This window comes from Podarcis cretensis (genome assembly GCF_951804945.1).
Source record: "Podarcis cretensis genome assembly, chromosome: 3".
NCBI lineage: Eukaryota > Metazoa > Chordata > Lepidosauria > Squamata > Lacertidae > Podarcis > Podarcis cretensis.
In genome coordinates, this window is record NC_137172.1 from 110,487,224 (window position 1) to 110,506,504 (window position 19,281).

General features: G+C 42.4%; 1 protein-coding gene across 2 annotated transcripts in view; it reads right to left on the reverse strand.

Moving 5' to 3' along the window:
* The window catches only part of SPTLC3 (serine palmitoyltransferase long chain base subunit 3), a 65,167-nt gene that overhangs the window by 30,700 nt on the left and 15,186 nt on the right, over positions 1-19,281 (reverse strand). Inside the window, exons 1-4 of one of the 2 annotated variants that reach the window (XM_079969881.1) lie at positions 14,215-14,894; positions 5,038-5,229; positions 2,230-2,384; positions 128-276 (exon numbers count right to left, since the gene is read on the reverse strand). In XM_079969881.1, the coding sequence (XP_079826007.1) occupies positions 128-276; positions 2,230-2,384; positions 5,038-5,229; positions 14,215-14,499 (781 nt within the window). In that variant the 5' untranslated portion in view covers positions 14,500-14,894. Of the gene's footprint in view, positions 1-127; positions 277-2,229; positions 2,385-5,037; positions 5,230-14,214; positions 14,895-19,281 lie in introns of those variants that run through there. The other variant, XM_079969882.1, reaches the window with a different exon arrangement.

Genomic DNA, 19,281 nt, shown 5'->3' on the forward strand with positions numbered 1-19,281 from the left:
CATTTAAAAATGGCTTCTTGGTTTGAAATGGAGCCAGAAATGTATTCTCAAATGGATTTTTAGCCATTTCCAAAAAAGAGCTCCCAACACTAAAGATCGTGGTAGTAACTGAAAAACTGTTCCTTACCCATTTCCTGTCTGGTGCTACATACGCCTGTGCCGTATTTATGCAGCATAGTGCCCACAGTTTTCAAAGCGCTAGGATCAGTTTCTGCAAAGCCGAGGTAGTTATATGAACCCATGTTGATTACATTCTTCATTATCTTTCCAGTGAACCTACAGCCAAGTGAAAAAAACCTTATTTCAATATTTAAATCACAATGTTGATGTAATAAAACATAAATGGCATTATTAAAACCTCCTGAATTGAAGATCTGAGTTAGGCCAACATGAAAAAACTATATGATGGAAGTGACCCTATAAACCTTGCCCTTGTTTCCTTTTATTTAATAGATCTGGTCATTGGTAAAGCATATGTGCGAGTAGCAAACTCTGCACAAGGAACTATATTTCAGCCAACAAATTAAGTCCCTTTTCACCTGCATCAAACACACAAGCAGCTCCATGGGTGTTTTTCTCTCAGTCAATTTATTTGAATAATGTATTCTGGAGAGGATTTTGCAAAATTTATTTTCTTGAGCAGTGACAGTTCCTCAAATTTGAAAAGTAATCTATAAAAGTTACAATCTTTTTTCAAAAGCAATTCTTACTTCCCTTATTGTTGTTGTTATTTATTAGAATTATATGTTGCCCTTCGTCGTAAGATCTCAGGGTGGTTCACAAAACAAAATACAGGATAAAAACAAGTAAATAATTAAAACAAAACAACAAACAACAACAACAAAAACCCCTCCCTTCCCACAGACACATTTAAAAGGTTGTAGAATATAAATCAGCCAAAGGCCTGTTTAAGAGGAACGTTTGCCTGTCACCTAAAAATATATAGGCGGACCTCTCTTGGGAGAATATTTCACAAATGGGGAGCCACTGCAGAAAAGGCCCGTTCTCATGTTGCCATCCTCCAGACCTCAAGTGGAGGAGGCACATGAAGAAGGGCCTCAGATGATGAACACAGAATCTGGGGCAGTTTATATGGGAAGAGACAGTCCTTGAGGTATTGCGGTCCTGAGCCATTTAAGGCTTTATAGGTGAAAAACAGCGCTTTGAATTGGGCCTGGAAGCTAATTGGCAGCCAGTGCAATTGGCTACCAGGATCAATACCCTTTGTACTCTGTTCCTTTCTCTGTTGCGATCAAAATAAAGAATTCGGATTAATTCCAGATTAACAACATGGATTTCCTATAGCGTTTATGTTTGAAGTTTGTGGTAGCTCAGAGTTCAATCCTGATACTCTAATCTGGCTGGTATGGTGTTCAGCATATACATGATACATGCACTTGCTAATGAAATAAAAGCTCTCCCCCTCCAGCTTTTACATGTATCTGACTGTGCTCCCTGGAGAGATCGGCGGGGTCAGCAGAAGGTTTGTTATTTGTTTTAAAACTCATGGTTTGTCCAGGAGATCTAATTGATTAGTCCTGGTTTGGACATCACAATTAGCAGCAGAACAAATGGGAAGCAGCAGCAAAATGATTGCAATCTCTTCTTTGGGAGCGTGTATGCTTACACTAAGGGCTTGTCCACTCTTCTGATTATCCCGTGCCTATAAAGAAAGGGTCCAAGTGGTTTTCTGCTTGTCCCATGCTTTCTAGGCACAAGTCTGAGCAGTTTTGCCTTGGCCCTGCCGCTTTCCCCCTGAAAACCCACTCTTTAGTGCTAAATCGGAGCAAACAACAATCCGTGGAAAACTCAGTTGCAGTTTGTTCCAATTCAGAACTAAATGTCAGGTTTCCCCCAGACAAAAGTTGGTGGTCAAATGGAGGTGGGGATAAGCCCTGGGCCACTGTGTAATGTGCCAGCCAGGCTACCATCAAGGACAGAAATGCAACCCTGCTTCAAGATGCAAGTTCTGTGCAAGTGAGGTAACACAGGAACAGGGCTTATGTTGAAACCATTAATAATTTTAGGTTTGAGTCACAATTCAAGCACACAATCTTTATAAAAAGACTTCCCAAACAGATCTGTCCAGACTCTACAATTCTGTGATTCTATAATTTCTGTGGTATCACAAAATAGGTAATTACAAAATTCCACTGATAGCTATGGAAAGAGAGTGAGAGACACATTTTTCTTCATCGATCATCACCTGTATTTACTAGCCTGACCCACCTAAATGTCCAGTTGTAATCATCTGAAACACGTTCCATCAGATCAAACTTTGGTCCAGGAACGCTGCAGATAGGGCGGTTCCAATTGTCTCTTATTCTCACGTAGAGGTTTCTTGTAAAAAAGTTTTCAAAATCTTGATAAAGTGGTACAAAATCCTAGGTTTTTTAAAGGGAAAAGAAGTGTGCAAAGTTACATCTCAAGGATATATGTATCATTAAGGTTTTTTTTTATTATATATAAAAAAACAGCTGTACACATGACTGCATGTGGTCTGCTAGTTACAGTGTTAAGGTAAGATTAGGAAGTCTAGATTCAAATCCCTACTCTGCCACGAAGCTTCCCAAATATTGTCGGGCCAGTTAGTCACTTTCTTTGCCTAACCCACCTTACAGGGCTGCTGCACGGATAAAATGGGGATGGGGAAAACAATGATAAGAGAACAGTAGTTCTAAGTTCTTTAGATGAAAGGTGGGATTAAAAAAAAACCCCTGCACAACTGATATTGTCCTCCAGTTATAGCATTCCATCCTGCTACAGAGTTAAAAATTTGAGATCTCTGAAGCATTCTAAGATCTACCTCCTTGGCCTTTGGGGTTGGAGATTAAAGATGGGCACTTTTTAGTTGTTATATGGAGGGGTTTTAGGCCTGTCACCGACCCCCAAGTCTGCCACACTAGAGAAGGCTGTAAGTCTTAGTAAGATAAATATAGTGCGATCTAGACTGGCAAGAGGTAGACTTTCATTGGTGGTGTTCTGGTATGTATGTATGTATGTATGTATGTATGTATATCTCCATCAAAACAGGTAAGACTGAAAAGCACTTTGTAAAATTAAAAGGGGACTTAGCACACTAGCAGTGGCACAATGGGTCAGTTTGTCTGGCTGTTAATCAGAAGGTTGGTGGTTTGAGACCACTCAGGGATGGCTGTGGGGAGGACTCCTGAATTGCAGGGGGCTGGACCAGATGATCTTCATGGTCCCTTCTAATTCTACAATTCTGTGATTCTTGTGAGATTGTAACACCATACCTTAGGGACAGTCTACTTCTGTGTCTGCCAGCCAGCCAGCCAGCCAGCCATGTGGTACTTAAAAGGGAAGATTCTGCACTGAAAAATAAGCTATCTGTTAGATCAAATGGGTTGCCATTCCATTTACCTGACAAGTGATTTGAAGACTAATAAGCAAATTAACAATGAACTTCGAACCAGGCATTTGATGTTTGGTAAGAAGTCCGCTTCCTTGCATAATATACCTGCCCCCTGAAACCAAACTACTTCAACACTGCATTTCCCCCCTGTGCTGGAAGCATTCCCTGCTAGATCCACCAATTTGCAAAAGGAAAAACATAATGCTTCAGACAGTGATGCTAAGTTGCATTTTTCTTACATAAACAGAAGAAAATGCAACGTGCTCTGCCGTTTTTTAGAAGAGATCATCCCTACTATCTGTAACTGGAGGTGATAACACACAGTTTCTCAGGTTGAGGTCAGTGAGCGTAGGAAGGGTAAGAAGAGAAAAGAGCACATGCTTAATAGGAATACACCCTATGCTTTTCAGACACATCTCCAGGACTGGTTCACATCTACATTTTCATCATGGTAAGAGGCGAGATTCTCAGTAGAATGTGTCAACTATCCCTATGCCTTAAAAAGTTATTTGCTGAGAGATTCACAACCTCTTGAAAACTGCATGTGAGACCATCCATCTGCAAGTCAGATAGCTATGAATGTGCATTCACAGGGTGGCACTCAAAAGACAAGTCTGATCATTCATATTTATTTATGTCTATGTCTATGTCTGAACAGCCTTTCCCCTAGAACTTGATAGATGCAAATTAACTCAATTTGCAGAATGCAGAATGGATACTGGAAAAAGTTGCATATACCAGATCAGACTATTTGTACAAGTCAGCAAGTATTATTTATTCTAACTGGAAGCATCTCTCCAGGACCTTTGCCAGAGTTTTTTCCTATCACAGAGGAACATCATTGGTATCTGGAGAAGTGTGCATGCACACGAAAGCTCATACCAATAACAAACTTAGTTGGTCCTTAAGGTGCTACTGGAAGGATTATTATTTTTTTTTACTATGGCAGACCAACACCGCTACCTACCTGTAAGAGGAACATCAGTAGCTGCTTTTATATAGACTCAGGACACTGGTTCATACAACTCAGTACTGTCTGCACTCACTTGGCAGAGGCCAAGGTATCGTTCCCCATCCCCCAGATTCCAAACACCTCTGAATGAACCTCACCAGAATTATTGACCAGTGCAAGAAAATATTTCACTTGGTGCCACCTGATTCTTATGGAAAATTGCAAGCACACACCTGTATCCTTCATAAGATCCAATTTAAGGAAGATTTTATTTTAAAGAAAAAAGCATTATATTCACATCACACGTGCTAAATCTGAAATACTATTAAGGTTGTTGTTGTTGTTTTGCAGGGGAAGGTGGAGAGCAGGCTGCACCCATTTATATCTTGCTCCACATTATTTAGTACACTAGTCAGATGACTTGGATATTTTAGAAAGAAATTCCAAAATGAAAAAGGCAGGCATCTAAAACATGGGTGGTCTACTGTCAGTAAGGGATCTCTCTCCAACTGTGGCCTGACACATGCAGACTTCTGCCACAGATGCGTCATGAGACATCCTATGTCGGGGGATGGATGGAAAGCAGTATGGGAACCTGAGATCTGAAGGGCAAGTGACAGTCGAATCCTCCACTTACAACCCTGTTCTGGATATTCCCTTCCTGCTTGGGAAGGAATCAGAGCATTCACCAGTTTTTGATTCTATATACCTTTTGTTCTTCCCGCTCTACAGCAACAATAGTTTTTTGAAGTCCACAAGCTCTCAAGAAGTCTCGCAGGTAACCAAATGACGTTGCTACGACAAAACCCGCATACGTAAGGATAGACACATACATTGGTGCTTGTTCAAAGGACTCATTAAATGTTCGTTTGTAGATGCTTCCGTTTGAGACGCCATTTTCCTGAAAATGGAAATAAAGCAAGTTATAGCAATAATTACTTCACTTGGGCATAAAACTACAGCGTTCCTTAAACAAATCTTGCTCTAAACACAGTAATACATCAATTGTCTGAGTCTCAGCCACATCATGGTTGTCCTGTTTCTAACTATGCCTGCCCTCCATTTGAAATTAAGAGTCTTGGCTGGGATATAAGTAGATACTTAGATGGGACTGAGCGTGTTGGTATACTTCTTGAGTGAGCCATTTTTGCTGTACCAAAAAACACGGATGGAAATGCATGGAACAAAATTACTGCTTCCTAGAACCAACTTGATGCTTGCCTCTTCATTTGCGCTTGCAGTCTGAATCAGGAGGAACAATCTATCAATCTGATTCTGTTGGCTTAAAATAGCATGTCTGTAGGAAAGAGCACACTGCTCTAAACATTTACTGACTCATCCTGGAGTGGGTTCCTTAGGAGTTTCTCCGTCTCAGTGAAAACAAATATTCTAGTTCATGTGCCTTTATTTACTGTATGGAATCTGGTGAAACTTTACTCTATATTGCTCTCTCCCTCTCTGCCCCACTCTTCCTTTGCCTTCTATCAGCATTGTCTTTCCCCCCAAATACAAAGGGTCTATGAATATGCAAATATGTTAATCATGGATAGGCCAAAGTTCAGTGGTAGAACATCTGCTTAACACGCAGAGGGGTCCCAGGTCTGATTCCCAGCATCTCAAAACAGTGCTGAGAAAGCCCTGCATCCAACTATGAATAGCTACTGCCTGTTATATCAGAGAGGCAATGCTGAGGTCTCATCAAGACTTGTGTGCTTTCCAGGAACAAGTCCCACTGCTTTCCTCAAGGAAAACCCACTGTTTACTGCTGAATTGGAATAAATGCCAAACAAGTTTTCTGCAGATTGTGATTTGTACTGATTCAGCATTAAACACCAGGTTTTCCGGGGAAATTGACAGGATATATAAAAACCGAACCGCCTGGACACTGATCTGGAAAGTCCGATGCAAAAGGAAGTCTAGATGAGCCCTGAGTTGGATGAACCACTGGCCTGCCTCAGTATCAAATGTGAAGAGAAATTCAAGCACATTTTCATAATAATTAGCCAGAAAACAGCTAGCATTACTATTTATGTTGATAGATATAATGTGAGAAAAAGCCTAATGGACACAGCAGAGCAGTATTGCCTTTAGCTAGCATTTACACTAAGGAGATAAGTGCAAAAGGGGAAGGGGTGGGAGAATGAGGATTCTAAAGCTTTCGGAAATAATTATTAGCATGTTGTAATCTCAGAAATCAGAGCTACCTTGAAGCATTATTATTGTACTGCTTCATGATTATTAATGAAGGCAGGATTTAATACATCAGCACAAGGAAATGGTTCATTGACACTGGCATCCAATGACCAATGACTGCAGCTTGGGAACATTCTTCCTCTTCATATCAAACTGCAGAGCAGAGCTGTCACAGTATTCCAGTATTTGGAAACACATGCTTACAACCACCATTTGTACCTTGGGCATCAGCATTTGGTACTGAAATGACCAACTTCCATGAAAAACTCGCAATAGTAATGATAAATATTAATAAGCACTGCTTAATATTTATGCATTATTAGTGCAATTGACTACCAATAATCTAAAATTTATGTAAATTAATGCAGATAAATACACAAGTGCACTCTTTTCTGTTTTTTACACTAGGTTTTATTGATTTTCAGTGTATAAAAACAATTCCAAAGAATTCCCCCATCCCAATCTACCCCACTCCTTCCCTCAGGGTAAATCAGTCCATTAAGTTTTGGCAAAGTCCAGTTTGTGATTTGGGTGGATGCCATTCTTCAGGATTATCAATGGAATATTTTAAAAGAGGATGCCAAATTTCAATAACATCATCTGTGTCTCTTGTACTGTTCAGTGCTTGCAGTCTTTGTTTCCACCCCTGATATAGCAGCTGTCCACACATTCTGTTTCCAGTGAGATATCTGCAAATGTTCTAATCCTTTCCAGTTATGTGCTACTAATATGTGTACTGCCAACAGAAGAAAAGTGGTTAATTCTTTGTTGCTTTTCTCTGAAATAGGTTAGCAGCCCCAAACTTGGGGTACATTCCACCTGTTGACCTGTCAGATAGCTTATTTCCATAAATGCACTCTGCCAGAAAGGCTATATATGTGGGGTGAGAGTGTTTTGTTGAGTGCACTCTGTTTTTGAGCAACATGGGTAATTTATAAATGATGCCATGTAGCTTAGGACAAAAACTAATTTATAGAAGAACTCCAATGAAAAGTAACAACTACAGGCGTGGCAGGAATCTTGCTTAACCAGGTAGATTACATATTCCCCCAAGCTGTAAAAGTTTGTAAAAACAAGGGGTCTCTTCAGGTTGATCTTCAAGGTAAGTAATTGTGTTCAACATACTGTATTTTTCGCCCCATAGGACGCACTTTTTCCCCTCCAAAAATGAAGGGGAAATGTGTGTGCGTCCTATGGGGCGAATGCAGGCTTTCGCTGAAGCCTGGAGAGCGAGAGGCATCGGTGCGCACCAACCCCTCTCGCTCTCCAGGCTTCAGGAAGCTATCCGCAAGCCTTGCAAGCCCGGCGGGAGTTCCCGCGGGCTCACAAGGCTTGCGGGCAGCAGCCTGCAGCCCCGGCGAGTGTCCACAAGCCTTGCGCACCTGGCGGGAGGTACTGCCGAGCGCGCGAGGCTTGGGGCAGTAGCCTGCCGCCCGGAGCACGCGGAGCCCTCCGGAGGGTGCCCCGTGCAGGTGTGCGCAACGCTTGGGGCGGCAGCCGCGGCTGGGGGGGGGATAATTTTTTTTTATTCATTTCCCCCCCAAAAAAACGCAAGCTCCGGGGACAGCTGGGAGGCGCAGCGCGTCTTCCCGCTGTCCCCGGACCTGGTCTTAAGGCGGGCGGCGGGGAGAAGAGCGCTTCTCCCCGCTGCCGGCCCCACAAGCGCCGGGGGGGGGGAAAAATAATTTTCCCCCCCTTTATTTCCCCCCCAAAAAACTTGGTGCATCCTATGGGCCGGTGCATCCTATGGGGCGAAAAATACGGTACATTAAAACGAGCTTGGTTTTGTGCTAATAATGAGACACAGAGATTTGGTATTTGGCTAGCTATTTTTAGACTTGCCCATTGGGCAAATGAGCCCATACACACCTAAACAAGTTTATGAAATTAACATGTATCTTCAACATTATACAAATCTTTCTGGAGTAAGCATTTTTCTAGTATTGTTTCAGTATTAAACTAAAATGATTTACGTGCGGTTTAAAACTTTCCACATGAAGCAATGGGCAAATTAATTGTGAGGGCTCTTGAGGTTTGTTCAGGAAGATCTAGATTCCTCCACATTTTTACAAACGGTTGCAGGTCACACACACCCATCTCCCTGAAGAGCAGCCAGCGGCCAAGACAAGATGAAATCACTGGCCAGTGTAGGATTCTTCTCTAGTTTTGTTCTCTTCCAAAGTTAACCAGAAACCCTAAAAATGCTTATGGAACAACCTTTCTCTCCCTTGTAAGAGAATTTGTATAACCCCAAGTCAGCAACTTGCCTTCCTGAAAAAATACAACAGGCCAGCAGCACCTTCAATTCAGTGAAGGAAACACTGGCAATTTATTAATTTGCTCTTGGTCTACTCTGTTCCAGTATCATTTAAAAATGAACCATTATTATACATGCACATGGAATTATTTGGCTGGATATGATTGTATTAATCCCCTAGTTAAGCACCTTCTTGCAAAACTTGAGATTATCAGTAAACTAGAGGGCCCAGTATGCAACAAAATAGTCTTTGGTACAGGGCCTCCTGGTGGTCAGCTTTCAAGCTTGACTATATTTTAGGCATATTTAGGCCCCTTTATTTAAGTTCAAGGCTTTTGACTAGAAAAGGAGCTATAAACCTCTTTTTTTCCCTTTTCCTTTTTTTGCAACTTATAAGACTTGACCACATAGCTATAAAAGACAAATGGATGCTTTCAAACACAAGTTACTATTCCTATTACATTTTGCAATTACTTTTGCCAGATTCTTTAGTACGTTTCTCAATATTCCAGTCTGTAAAAGTAAACTTTATTACTTGTTGACAGATGGCCGTGGCAAATGTAAACATGTCATACAAGTGTCTTATTTGGAAGAATAGATTAGCGCTTTTCACTGCTCTTGTTAGAACAGGTATCTGAAAAGTCATTTTGGATTTTGATGCAAAAGTGCCTGTTATGCAACACAATTCGAACCTATGTTTTATTACTCTGAAGTACCGTATTTACTTGAATCTAATGCTCACCTCCCTGCATGTCCCTCTGTCTTTTATATTAACAGAAAACTGTGGATCCTTATGTAGCCAAAACCACACCATCCATGGACAAGAGGGAAGGTGGGGGGAACCCAAATGTTTAAAGAAGTACGAATTTCTTTAGGGTGAAAAAAACCCAATGCAGGGGGATCCCCAAAACAACACAAGGAAGACTAAACATGGTCAGTGGTTTCAGAATATTGATCATCTATTGGGGAAGAAGGAAGGAAATAGAAAACTGAGGAAGCGAAGTAATAAGTGGTATAGAATACTGAGGAAAAGAGCAGAGATAGCCAGAAGGAATTCTGAATAGGACCATTCCAAACACTACAACCATTTGTTGCTGGCCCAACTTGTCCACCAGAATTCAATTTCAAGAACAAACTAGACCAAGCACAAAATTAATAGTTTGTGCTATTAGTCTCACCTTCACTAGTCAAGTCTTGAGATACCCTGGGGATAAAACCTGGAATTTTTGAACTCAGAATCTGGCAAGCCTAATCACAAATTGCACAAGCTTTGTCTAGTAAAAAACCCAGCTTTTACAGATTCAAAATCACCATGCACCCATCCACCTGGCACCCACTTTCATGTCATTGTCCTTCTCTATGAATTCCTACATCACAATGCTTTTCTCCTTTCACTGTTCTTCCCAGGAAAGCACTTGTTAGATCATTAGGCCATACATGAAATTATTGATAGCATAACAAAACAACTGCTTCAGATTATCTATCAAGGAGGGTTGAAACACTCTCTCTTGAAGGAGTACGCTAGGCTTGGCCCAAATACACCAATAGTCCTGGTGGTATCCTTTTTTCATACACTGTACATTGTTGGATGCTGCCCCCTTGTATACCAAAAAATAGACCCAGGGTATCTAGATATTGAAATCTTTCCAACGTTAGAGAAAAGTACTGCATTGCCGCCTGGTGTTTAGGAACAGCAAGATACCAGTTACTGACAATAAGATGGAATGGACTTTTAATTTAGCTTCACCATGACAAAAGGGAGACTCTGAATTTAGACAAGCTGATCTGCACAAAAATGTCTTCCCAACAATTCTTAAGCAAGAGCTAAGTTTGACAGCCTGCAACTTGGACCTGCGGGTCTTTTTCATTTAGCGCCATGAAAGTTGAGAACTAAATGCCCGAAAGAGATACCAGGAACAAGAAGAATAAAGAACATGAAGAAACAAGAACATAACTGCATATATAAGTCTTGCGTATGTTAACCTTGTTGAACTTATGCGTTGGTGCTTCCCATCAGCACCTAGTTGGCCACTGTGAGAATGCTTTGGGCCAGCCCTGCATGCCAGGAGTTTCTGTGTTCAATTTAGTATTTGGAAACAATATCTGGTATCTAACAATACCTGGTATCTAAATAGAGTCTAAGGAGAAATGTACTGGATCAGGCTAATAACCCACCTGGTCCATCCTGTTTTCACTGCTCAAAGCTAAATGACAACACGGTGCACAAAAACGCGCTGGGCTGAACACTGGTGACAGGATAGTGTCCTTCACTGAATCTGAAGCAGCAGGCCAGAACAGGGCCCCAGAAAGGTTCAGGTGTTGCCCCAGCCCCACACAGAGGGAGTCACCTTACTTTGCCTTCAACAGGAAGTGCCAACATGTACTTTGCAATTGTCTGGTTTAGGTCATGAAAGATCAAACCCTCACCATCTATAAATAAATATCATGTTTTGATCCTAATCAGAAAGATTACAAGTGAAGAGTGGTTTAGTTTCCATTTCAAAATATATAAATACAATATCCCCTAGTCATAGAAATGAACCATATTAGCAAAGTTGTATCAAGGCTGGAATATACCTGAAGGAATATACCCAGTATACCTGAAGGAGCATCTTCACCCCCATGATTCAGCCTGGACGCTGAGGTCCAGCTCCAAGGGCCTTCTGGCGGTTCCCTCACTGCAAGAAGTGAAGCTACAGGGAACCAGGCAGAGGTCCTTCTCGGTAGTGGCACCCGCCCTGTGGAACGCCCTCCCATCAGATGCTAAGGAAATAAACAACTATCTGACTTTTAGAAGACACCTGAAGGCAGCCCTGTTTAGGGAGGTTTTAATGTTTGATGCTTTATCGTGTTTTTAATATTCTGCTGGGAGCTGCCCAGAGTGCCTGGGGAAACCCAGCCAGATAGGTGGGTTAGAAATAAATAAATAATAATAATTAAGTGGGCATTGATTATGGCATGATCTCACTGGGTGAATGTCTCCTTTTTTTCAAGGGGACCTTCCATTTGTCTTACTTTTTGCCTACTGTACTCTACATCGTCCTCTCTGCTATCTTCATATTCAAATTCCTTATTATGCATTTTTCCCTTCCTTTGGAGGCCAAGTATCCCTCACCCTAGTACTGTGCTTTGAAGATTCTTCCATTATATAGAACACAAAAAATCATTGAACTACCCTGAGGCACTTCCTTAATGTAACTGGGTTTACTAAGGTTACACAGGTATTACCAGTGTTTGCTGCAACAGGCACATTTCTCAACATACAGTTGCCATGCCAAGGGGAGTAACAGCGAAACATGAAAAAGTACTGGGGTGGGGGAGTCCTTTCGGTGCTGGCAATACTAGCCATGAAAAGAGCGTCTCCCAAGAGGCTTGCCTAATGCCCTTTTTGTTATCTTTTCAGGGCCAGGCAGATATCTTTTTTTAAAACCAGCCAACTTTAAGAGAAAATTGTTCTATAAGATTCACTTTTGGTTTTATTTTATTGGGCTACCAATTGTATTTCTATCTGCCCCAAAATGGTGTTTTATGCTGCATTTTATTGCTCTTGTTGATGCTTTTAATTTCTGCCTTGTATTTAAATGTTGCATTTTAGTCCCTGATGCCCAGGAACATGTGCTATTTTATTTATTTCATAAAATTTATACACTGCTTGATTGTAAAATAAAGCTCCAAAACCTCAAAGCAGTTGACAAAGAGAATAAAACAACAAAAGGATCAGTAGAAACCAACTCTTTAAAACATCGAAAAAAATTTAGAACCAGCAATAAATTATAAACAGATTAAAGCAGGCATCTCCAACCTTCAGCCCTCCAGATGTTCTGGACTACAATTCCCATCACCCCTGACCACTGGTCCTGTTCGCTAGGGATCATGGGAGTTGTAGGCCAAAACATCTGGAGGGCAGCAGGTGGGGATGCCTGGAGTAAAGCATACATCAACATGCTACATGTCTGGGTAAAGTAAAGGTAAAGGGACTCCTGACCATTAGGTCCAGTCGTGGCCGACTCTGGGGTTGTGGCGCTCATCTTGCTTTATTGGCCAAGGGAGCTGGCATACAGCTTCCGGGTCATGTGGCCAGCATGACTAAGCCGCTTCTGGCGAACCAGAGCAGAGCACGGAAACGCCGTTTACCTTCCCGCAGGAGCGGTACCTATTTATCTACTTGCACTTTGACGTGCTTTTGAACTGCTAGGTTGGCAGGAGCAGGGACCGAGCAACGGGAGCTCACCCCAGCACAGGGATTCGAACCACCGACCTTCTGATCAGCAAGTCCTAGGGTCTGTGGTTTAACCCACAGCGCCACCCACATCCCTACATGTCTGGGTAGGCTTGTCTAAATAAAAGCATTTCTAGAAGGCACCTGCCTGGTGTCAATAGGAAGGGAGTTCCGGAGAGTAGGTGCTGCCACAACTAAATATCAATTTCTTACAAATCTGCAACAGGTATTATGTGGCACCTTTAACAGGGCCAGTTCTACAGATCAAAGCTGTCAATGTGGGCATATTGATAATGTGGGCAATCTGATAAAGAAACTGGCCCCAAGTTGTTAAGGGCTTTAAAAATACTAACACACTTGAACCTGGCCCAGCAGCAGATTGGCAACCAGTGCATATCTGAGCGCAGGTGTTATATGCTGACAAGACCTCACTTTTGTCAGCAATCACACTGCAACAATCTGACTGAACGGCAGCTTCCGGATCAGGTGCCACATAAAGCACATTCCACTATTCCGTTCTTGAAATAACAAATGCATAAACTACTGTGGCGAGACTCTGCTGGTCCAGGAATGGTTGTATTTGCCATACCAACTGCAGTTGGTAAAAGGTACTCCTAGCTACAGAAACTATCTGCACCTCCAGTGACAGAGCAGCTGCCAGACTGCAAACCTGCTCCTTCAAGGAGCAGTGCAACCCCGCCCAGAGCAAGCAATTGAACAATTTATTGGATGTGGGAACTGCTCACCCACAGTGCCTCTGTTCTGCCAGGATTTAAGCTCACCACGTTCTTCTTCATCCATCTCACCACTGCGTCCAAGCAATGCCCCAGGGGCCATGCAACCTTTCTCAATTAAGACGCTAAGGAGACATAGCATACGCATGGCAATGATCCCAATGATCACTCCCAGAGGTTTCATATAGATATTAGATAGCACTGCAGCACCGTGTAATTTAGCTGTCAAGGCGCTGAAAGGCACTCTCCCCATACTACTCTCCAGATTTGGTGCCCCCAAATGGCGCATTAAGAATGTGAGGAGAGCCTGGCCGGATCCGGCCCAAGGCCCACCTAGCCCAGCATCCTGTCCTCACAGGATGATGAAGGAAAGCCTGCAAACAGGACGGCGTGCGATGGGAACATCATTCTGGGCACCACGGAAGCCATTAACGTGGCACGTTGAGAAGTCGCCTGTTAAAACCCTTTGGGACCATGGGTTACCTCCGCGGATCCCTCCAAAGACAATGCTATTCCGCTCTGGCCGTTGGGTCGCCCCTCTCCCCCGTCTCGGGGCTGCTCCTTTTCGTCGCCTCTCCTCGGCGAGCTCGGCCCGCTCTTCTCTTTCAAAACGTTGATCACCAGCTCTGCCCCGTGCCGCCTGGGCGCCTCTTGGCGTTCTCCTCCCTGCCGCGAAGGCATGTGCCCTCCTTCCATGTAGGCCATGATCTCCTTCCACGTCTCCCTGGGGAGATGGCCCATCCATTTCTCCAGTCCTCTCAACCCCATCGAGAAATGTGTTTTTTGAAGGAACGGGCGCCTTCGGGCTCTCTTCTAGGCCTTTCCTCCTTTACAGCCTTTCCTCCAAGCTCTTCCAGGATTCAAAAAAGCTCCTTCATTAGAAACCAAAGACCCTCACTAAAAATGGCTCATTTCAAGGAAAGGCGATGACAAGGGGGGGGGGGACAGGCTCTTTTGAGTCTTCTCACCCCTTCAGTCTTTTTAAAAAATAACTTAGTTATATACACAATATAAAGGGACGCTTAAGGCTCCCTTCATCTTCTGAGCGGTGTTAGAAGAACTGTCTCTTGGGAGGTGAGACGTCAAATTCACAGCACCCCCTTTTTTTTGGTGGGAAACCTACAAAAGCCTGTGCTAAACTCTGAGGAGTCCCTGAGGGGTAAATAGGAAGGCCCACCTGTTCCCATAGTAACAGGCCTAGTGGCTTGTTGCGAACTGCCCTGAGTGCTACTATAGATGATGGGCAGTATGCAAATTTAATAAATAATAATATTAAATAGTAGCTGCTAGTGGATACATTAACACTTCAGAAAGACGGAACACTTTGCACTTGCTTCAGATGAAATGTATGCTTGACGTTTGCTCTGAAAAGATTCTACTAGCTTTGGCCCATCATGCAGCACTGTTCATAGTCAAATCCACCCTGATCACACATTTCCACAGAGAAATGCAGAGTGTTGGTCAGGTGTACATACAGTGGTACCTCAGGTTAAGAACTTAATTTGTTCTGGAGGTCCGTTCTTAACCTGAAACTGTTCTTAACCTGAGGTACCACTTTAGCTAATGGGCCCTCCTGCTGCCACTGCACGATTTCTGTTCTCATCCTGAAGCAAAGTTCTTAACTCAAGGTACTATTTCTGGGTTAGCAGAGTCTGTAACCTGAAGTGTCTGTAACCCGAGGTACCACTGTACTTGGAAGGCATTTTTAAATTTGCTGGGCTATTAACATACATCCGATACGCCTATCTTTATATGATAATATATGCAGGCCTGATGTGAAACAGAGACATGTTTTAATTCAAAGACATATAAAAAAAACATGATTAGAGACTTGCACACATTTTTTTTTTTAAGTTATGAATGCAGAGGCAATAAATTCATGGACCAGCACTGTAGAGATAGTTGAATGTTGACAAACTTTAAATAGACTTGGGTGGCGATTTCAGTTATACACATACTCGTATCTTTTATTTGTTTTCTGACTATGTTTAACATAATCCAGGTCTAGGGAAAGTCTTGAAATAAGTGTATGTGTGCATTAACTAGAAAAGGGACTAGAAAAAAGTTTGCATGCTATCTGGATATTCTGTATGGTCATGGAAAAGTGTTTTACTGTCCTAGAAAGGTCCAAAGGATGATGTGTAGCAGAAAGTTTTCGACTATATGTGCTCCCACACAGGGCTTATCCACACTTCCTCTTAGTCCCGCTGCTTTTTTCTCAGTGAAAACTGCTCTTTAGCCCTCAATTGGAGCAAATGGCAATTCGTTAATTAAATCATGTTAGTAGTTCAGCTAGTTTTAGATACTGAGATGTTTAATCAACCATGTGGCATACTTGCATTACTCAATACGGTTGAAATCCATCATGTAAACATGTCAGCGACTGAAAATAATATTCTGAAATGCAACGTTTTTTCATGGAAAACCTACAACACTGATTGAAAGAGCACACGTTTCTCAGTATCCTGCTCTCACCTTTGAATGGGTCGGCAGAGTGTGATCAAACAGCATGTCTTATGAACAGGCTGCATTATGCGTCTTGGCCCCATTCTACACAAACTTTAGAATGACATGAGGGTGATCATTTATTGTATTTGTTGGCAATGTCACCCTATTTATTTGCTATAGGATCCTAGAACTACACAGATTAGGGTTTAAGAAAAAAAAGCAAAGCAAAGCAAAACAAAACAAAACAAAGCAGAGGCTCCTAAAAGGGTTCAAGACATACAAATGAACACAATACAGGAATACTGTTGTTGACAGAAACCACATTCATGGGTTCTGGAAAAAGCCATGGGAGAGAGACTGATGTAGTCACATAACGTGTAATCAGCTGACTAAAGACACAAATAGGACGTTAAACAGACATAAAACCAAATGAAGACGCAAACCTATAGATGGTTACAGAAGCACAAGACAGATCTTTTTATTCTGTTTTTCCACAACCCAACCTACAAAACATTTAAAGTTCAATTTGACAAAACTATCAAAATAGATAAATTAAATCAGCACCAGCATCAATCTATATAATATTTTTTTATAAGAAAGAAAAAAGACTTAACCTTTCTCCTGGAAGACATTCCTATTTCAAAAAGGAGTTTCAAAGGGAAGTTGCAAGTAAGGAAATGGTTCGGGCCCAATTCTGAGCATCCACAGAAAACCTCAAGCTGTCAGTCCCCAACGTTGGGGGCGGTGGCGGTATACACATTAAGTGGTACTCCTTCAGACATTCTGACATCCAGTGCCCAGATAATTTAAAGGCAAGTAAAGCTCAAAATAAAAGAGAAGGGCAGCACTCTGAAAACTCGAAGCCAAGTTTCAAAATAATGCTGAAAATACAAAAATGGGTGAGAAAATGCAATACACCCAACAGTACAATACACGTTTTGGCATATCACCTCAATTGGGGCAAACGTATTTCTATGCCATTTAGTGGTACCATCCCATAACATGGAGCTGTGCACCAATGCAATTGAGTGTGATGCTTGGATGTTGGGCTGTGAGATGGAGCTGTCAGGGCACTTGCATTATGTTTTGTGCTTTCTATATGTCCCTAATAATATACTGAGTGCTGCTTGTTAACGGGTGATGTAACTTTAACTCTGGATGTGCAATCAAGGAGTTTTCACTGCTATTTCCTGACTCCTCTCCCATAACCAGCACAAGTTTCACTAACAAGCCCTACTATATTCAGTAGGAGTTTCAGAAGTGAATATGCACTACTTCGGAAACATGTTGGGAAGCAGTTTATAAATATCGACTAGTAGCCATAAATTCAATGAGTAGAGATGTCTGTTATTTGCTTGGTATCTACAATTGGGTAGGCTTTCTGTACTTCACGTTTTTTGCTTCATCACAGGGTCAACACATTTTTGCTGACCACACTTGCCAACCAAAAATTTGTCATGGCCATGATGGCTCCTCCCGCCCCCAGGCTTGTTCGTGATCTTGTACTACAACTCTGAAACACAAGAGATGAGAGGATGTTCTCCTGGTCTTTTCTTAGGCCCTAGGCTTGGGGCTAGAAAGGGGAGTGGGTCAGAAAAAAGCTCCCACCCCATAACATTTCAAAAGCTGTAGCAGGGTGGAGAACAGATGCTTTCTCTGCCACTGCAGTCAAGGGAACTCCAACATGAGAATGCTTGGGTGCAGAGGTGGACCAAATCCACACACCTCCACCTTAACTTGGAAGGGAGAAGTAGAGAGACATCAGTTTCTTCTGCCCCTACATTCCTGGACACTCAAATCTAGGAGCACCTGTGAGACTCGAGGGGGGGGGGGGCAAATCCACACACCTCTTCCCTTTTCCCTTTGAAATGGAAGGGGGAGGTGCACTGCCTTATTGTCTTGTCTCTGTGTCCAGTGGGCATTTCGGGTGTGGAGCACATGCCAGATCAAGTCAGCGAATGCCTTGCCTCCTCCATCTATCTCTGAAGCTTGAGATCCAAGACAGACACTGTTATGGCTGTTAATAAGCACAGAGCCAAGACCAATCCAGGCTTCAGTTGGATAGCTCAGTTGGTACAGCATGAGACTCTTAATCCCAGGGTCATAGGTTTGAGCTCCACATTGGGTAAAAGATTCTTGCATTCCCTCGTGGCATCTTCCAACTCTATGATCACAGAGATGAAGATGGAGTAGGGTTCATCTCCTTTCTGGCTCTAGGTTTGGAAGAAGCCTTTGAAACATCTTGATGGCCTTATCTCCCTGGCCAGGGTGGCATTATAGAAACTTGGTCAGTAAGCAGAATGCTGCAAGCAGTGGGTGCTCATAAAGAAGCTTGGGTTACATACGCTTCAGGTTACATACTCCACTAACCCAGAAACAGTGCTTCAGGTTAAGAACTTTGCTTCTGGATGAGAATAGAAATCATGCTCCAGCGGCACGGCGGCAGCGGGAGGCCCCATTGGCTAAAGTGGTGCTTCAGGTTAAGAACAGTTTCAGGTTAAATACAGACCTCCAGAAGGAATTAAGTACTTAACCCAAGGTACCACTATATTATGGTGAAACCTGACACCAGGCTAGTAGAAAGTACTGGTTGTCTAACCAAATAACCCAAGTTGTATAAGCTCCTGAGCAGATACCAGTTTAATAGCCTTGCCACTGCATTCCGCAGTGCTGAGTTTCCAAACACTTTCCCCACAGAGTGCACCAAAGGAGTCTCCAACCTTGAGGTTACCAGAGCATATAAACTATGTACATGCATTGTAATAAATGAACAAACGCTACAGATGCCATCTGCAAATTAACTAGTATGGCTGGTAATGTTGTAATGCATTGTGTTGCAAGATGAACATACACAAAACCCTTTCATCCTTGTATGTTTTATTAGTGGGTAATGAAGTGCATTCAAATACTGTCTGGTCACAATGGCAGTATAGGCCTTTGACAAGAATACCATGCACTAGCTTTTAGGTTATTGTTGTCTTAAGTTTGAAATCCCAAAGCTGGTGCTTGTGGCCATTATGTCACCTTCACCCACCCACCAAGGCTCATAACCCAATTTTTATATTTACTTAATTCATATTATTATTTTTGCTGGGGAGATAG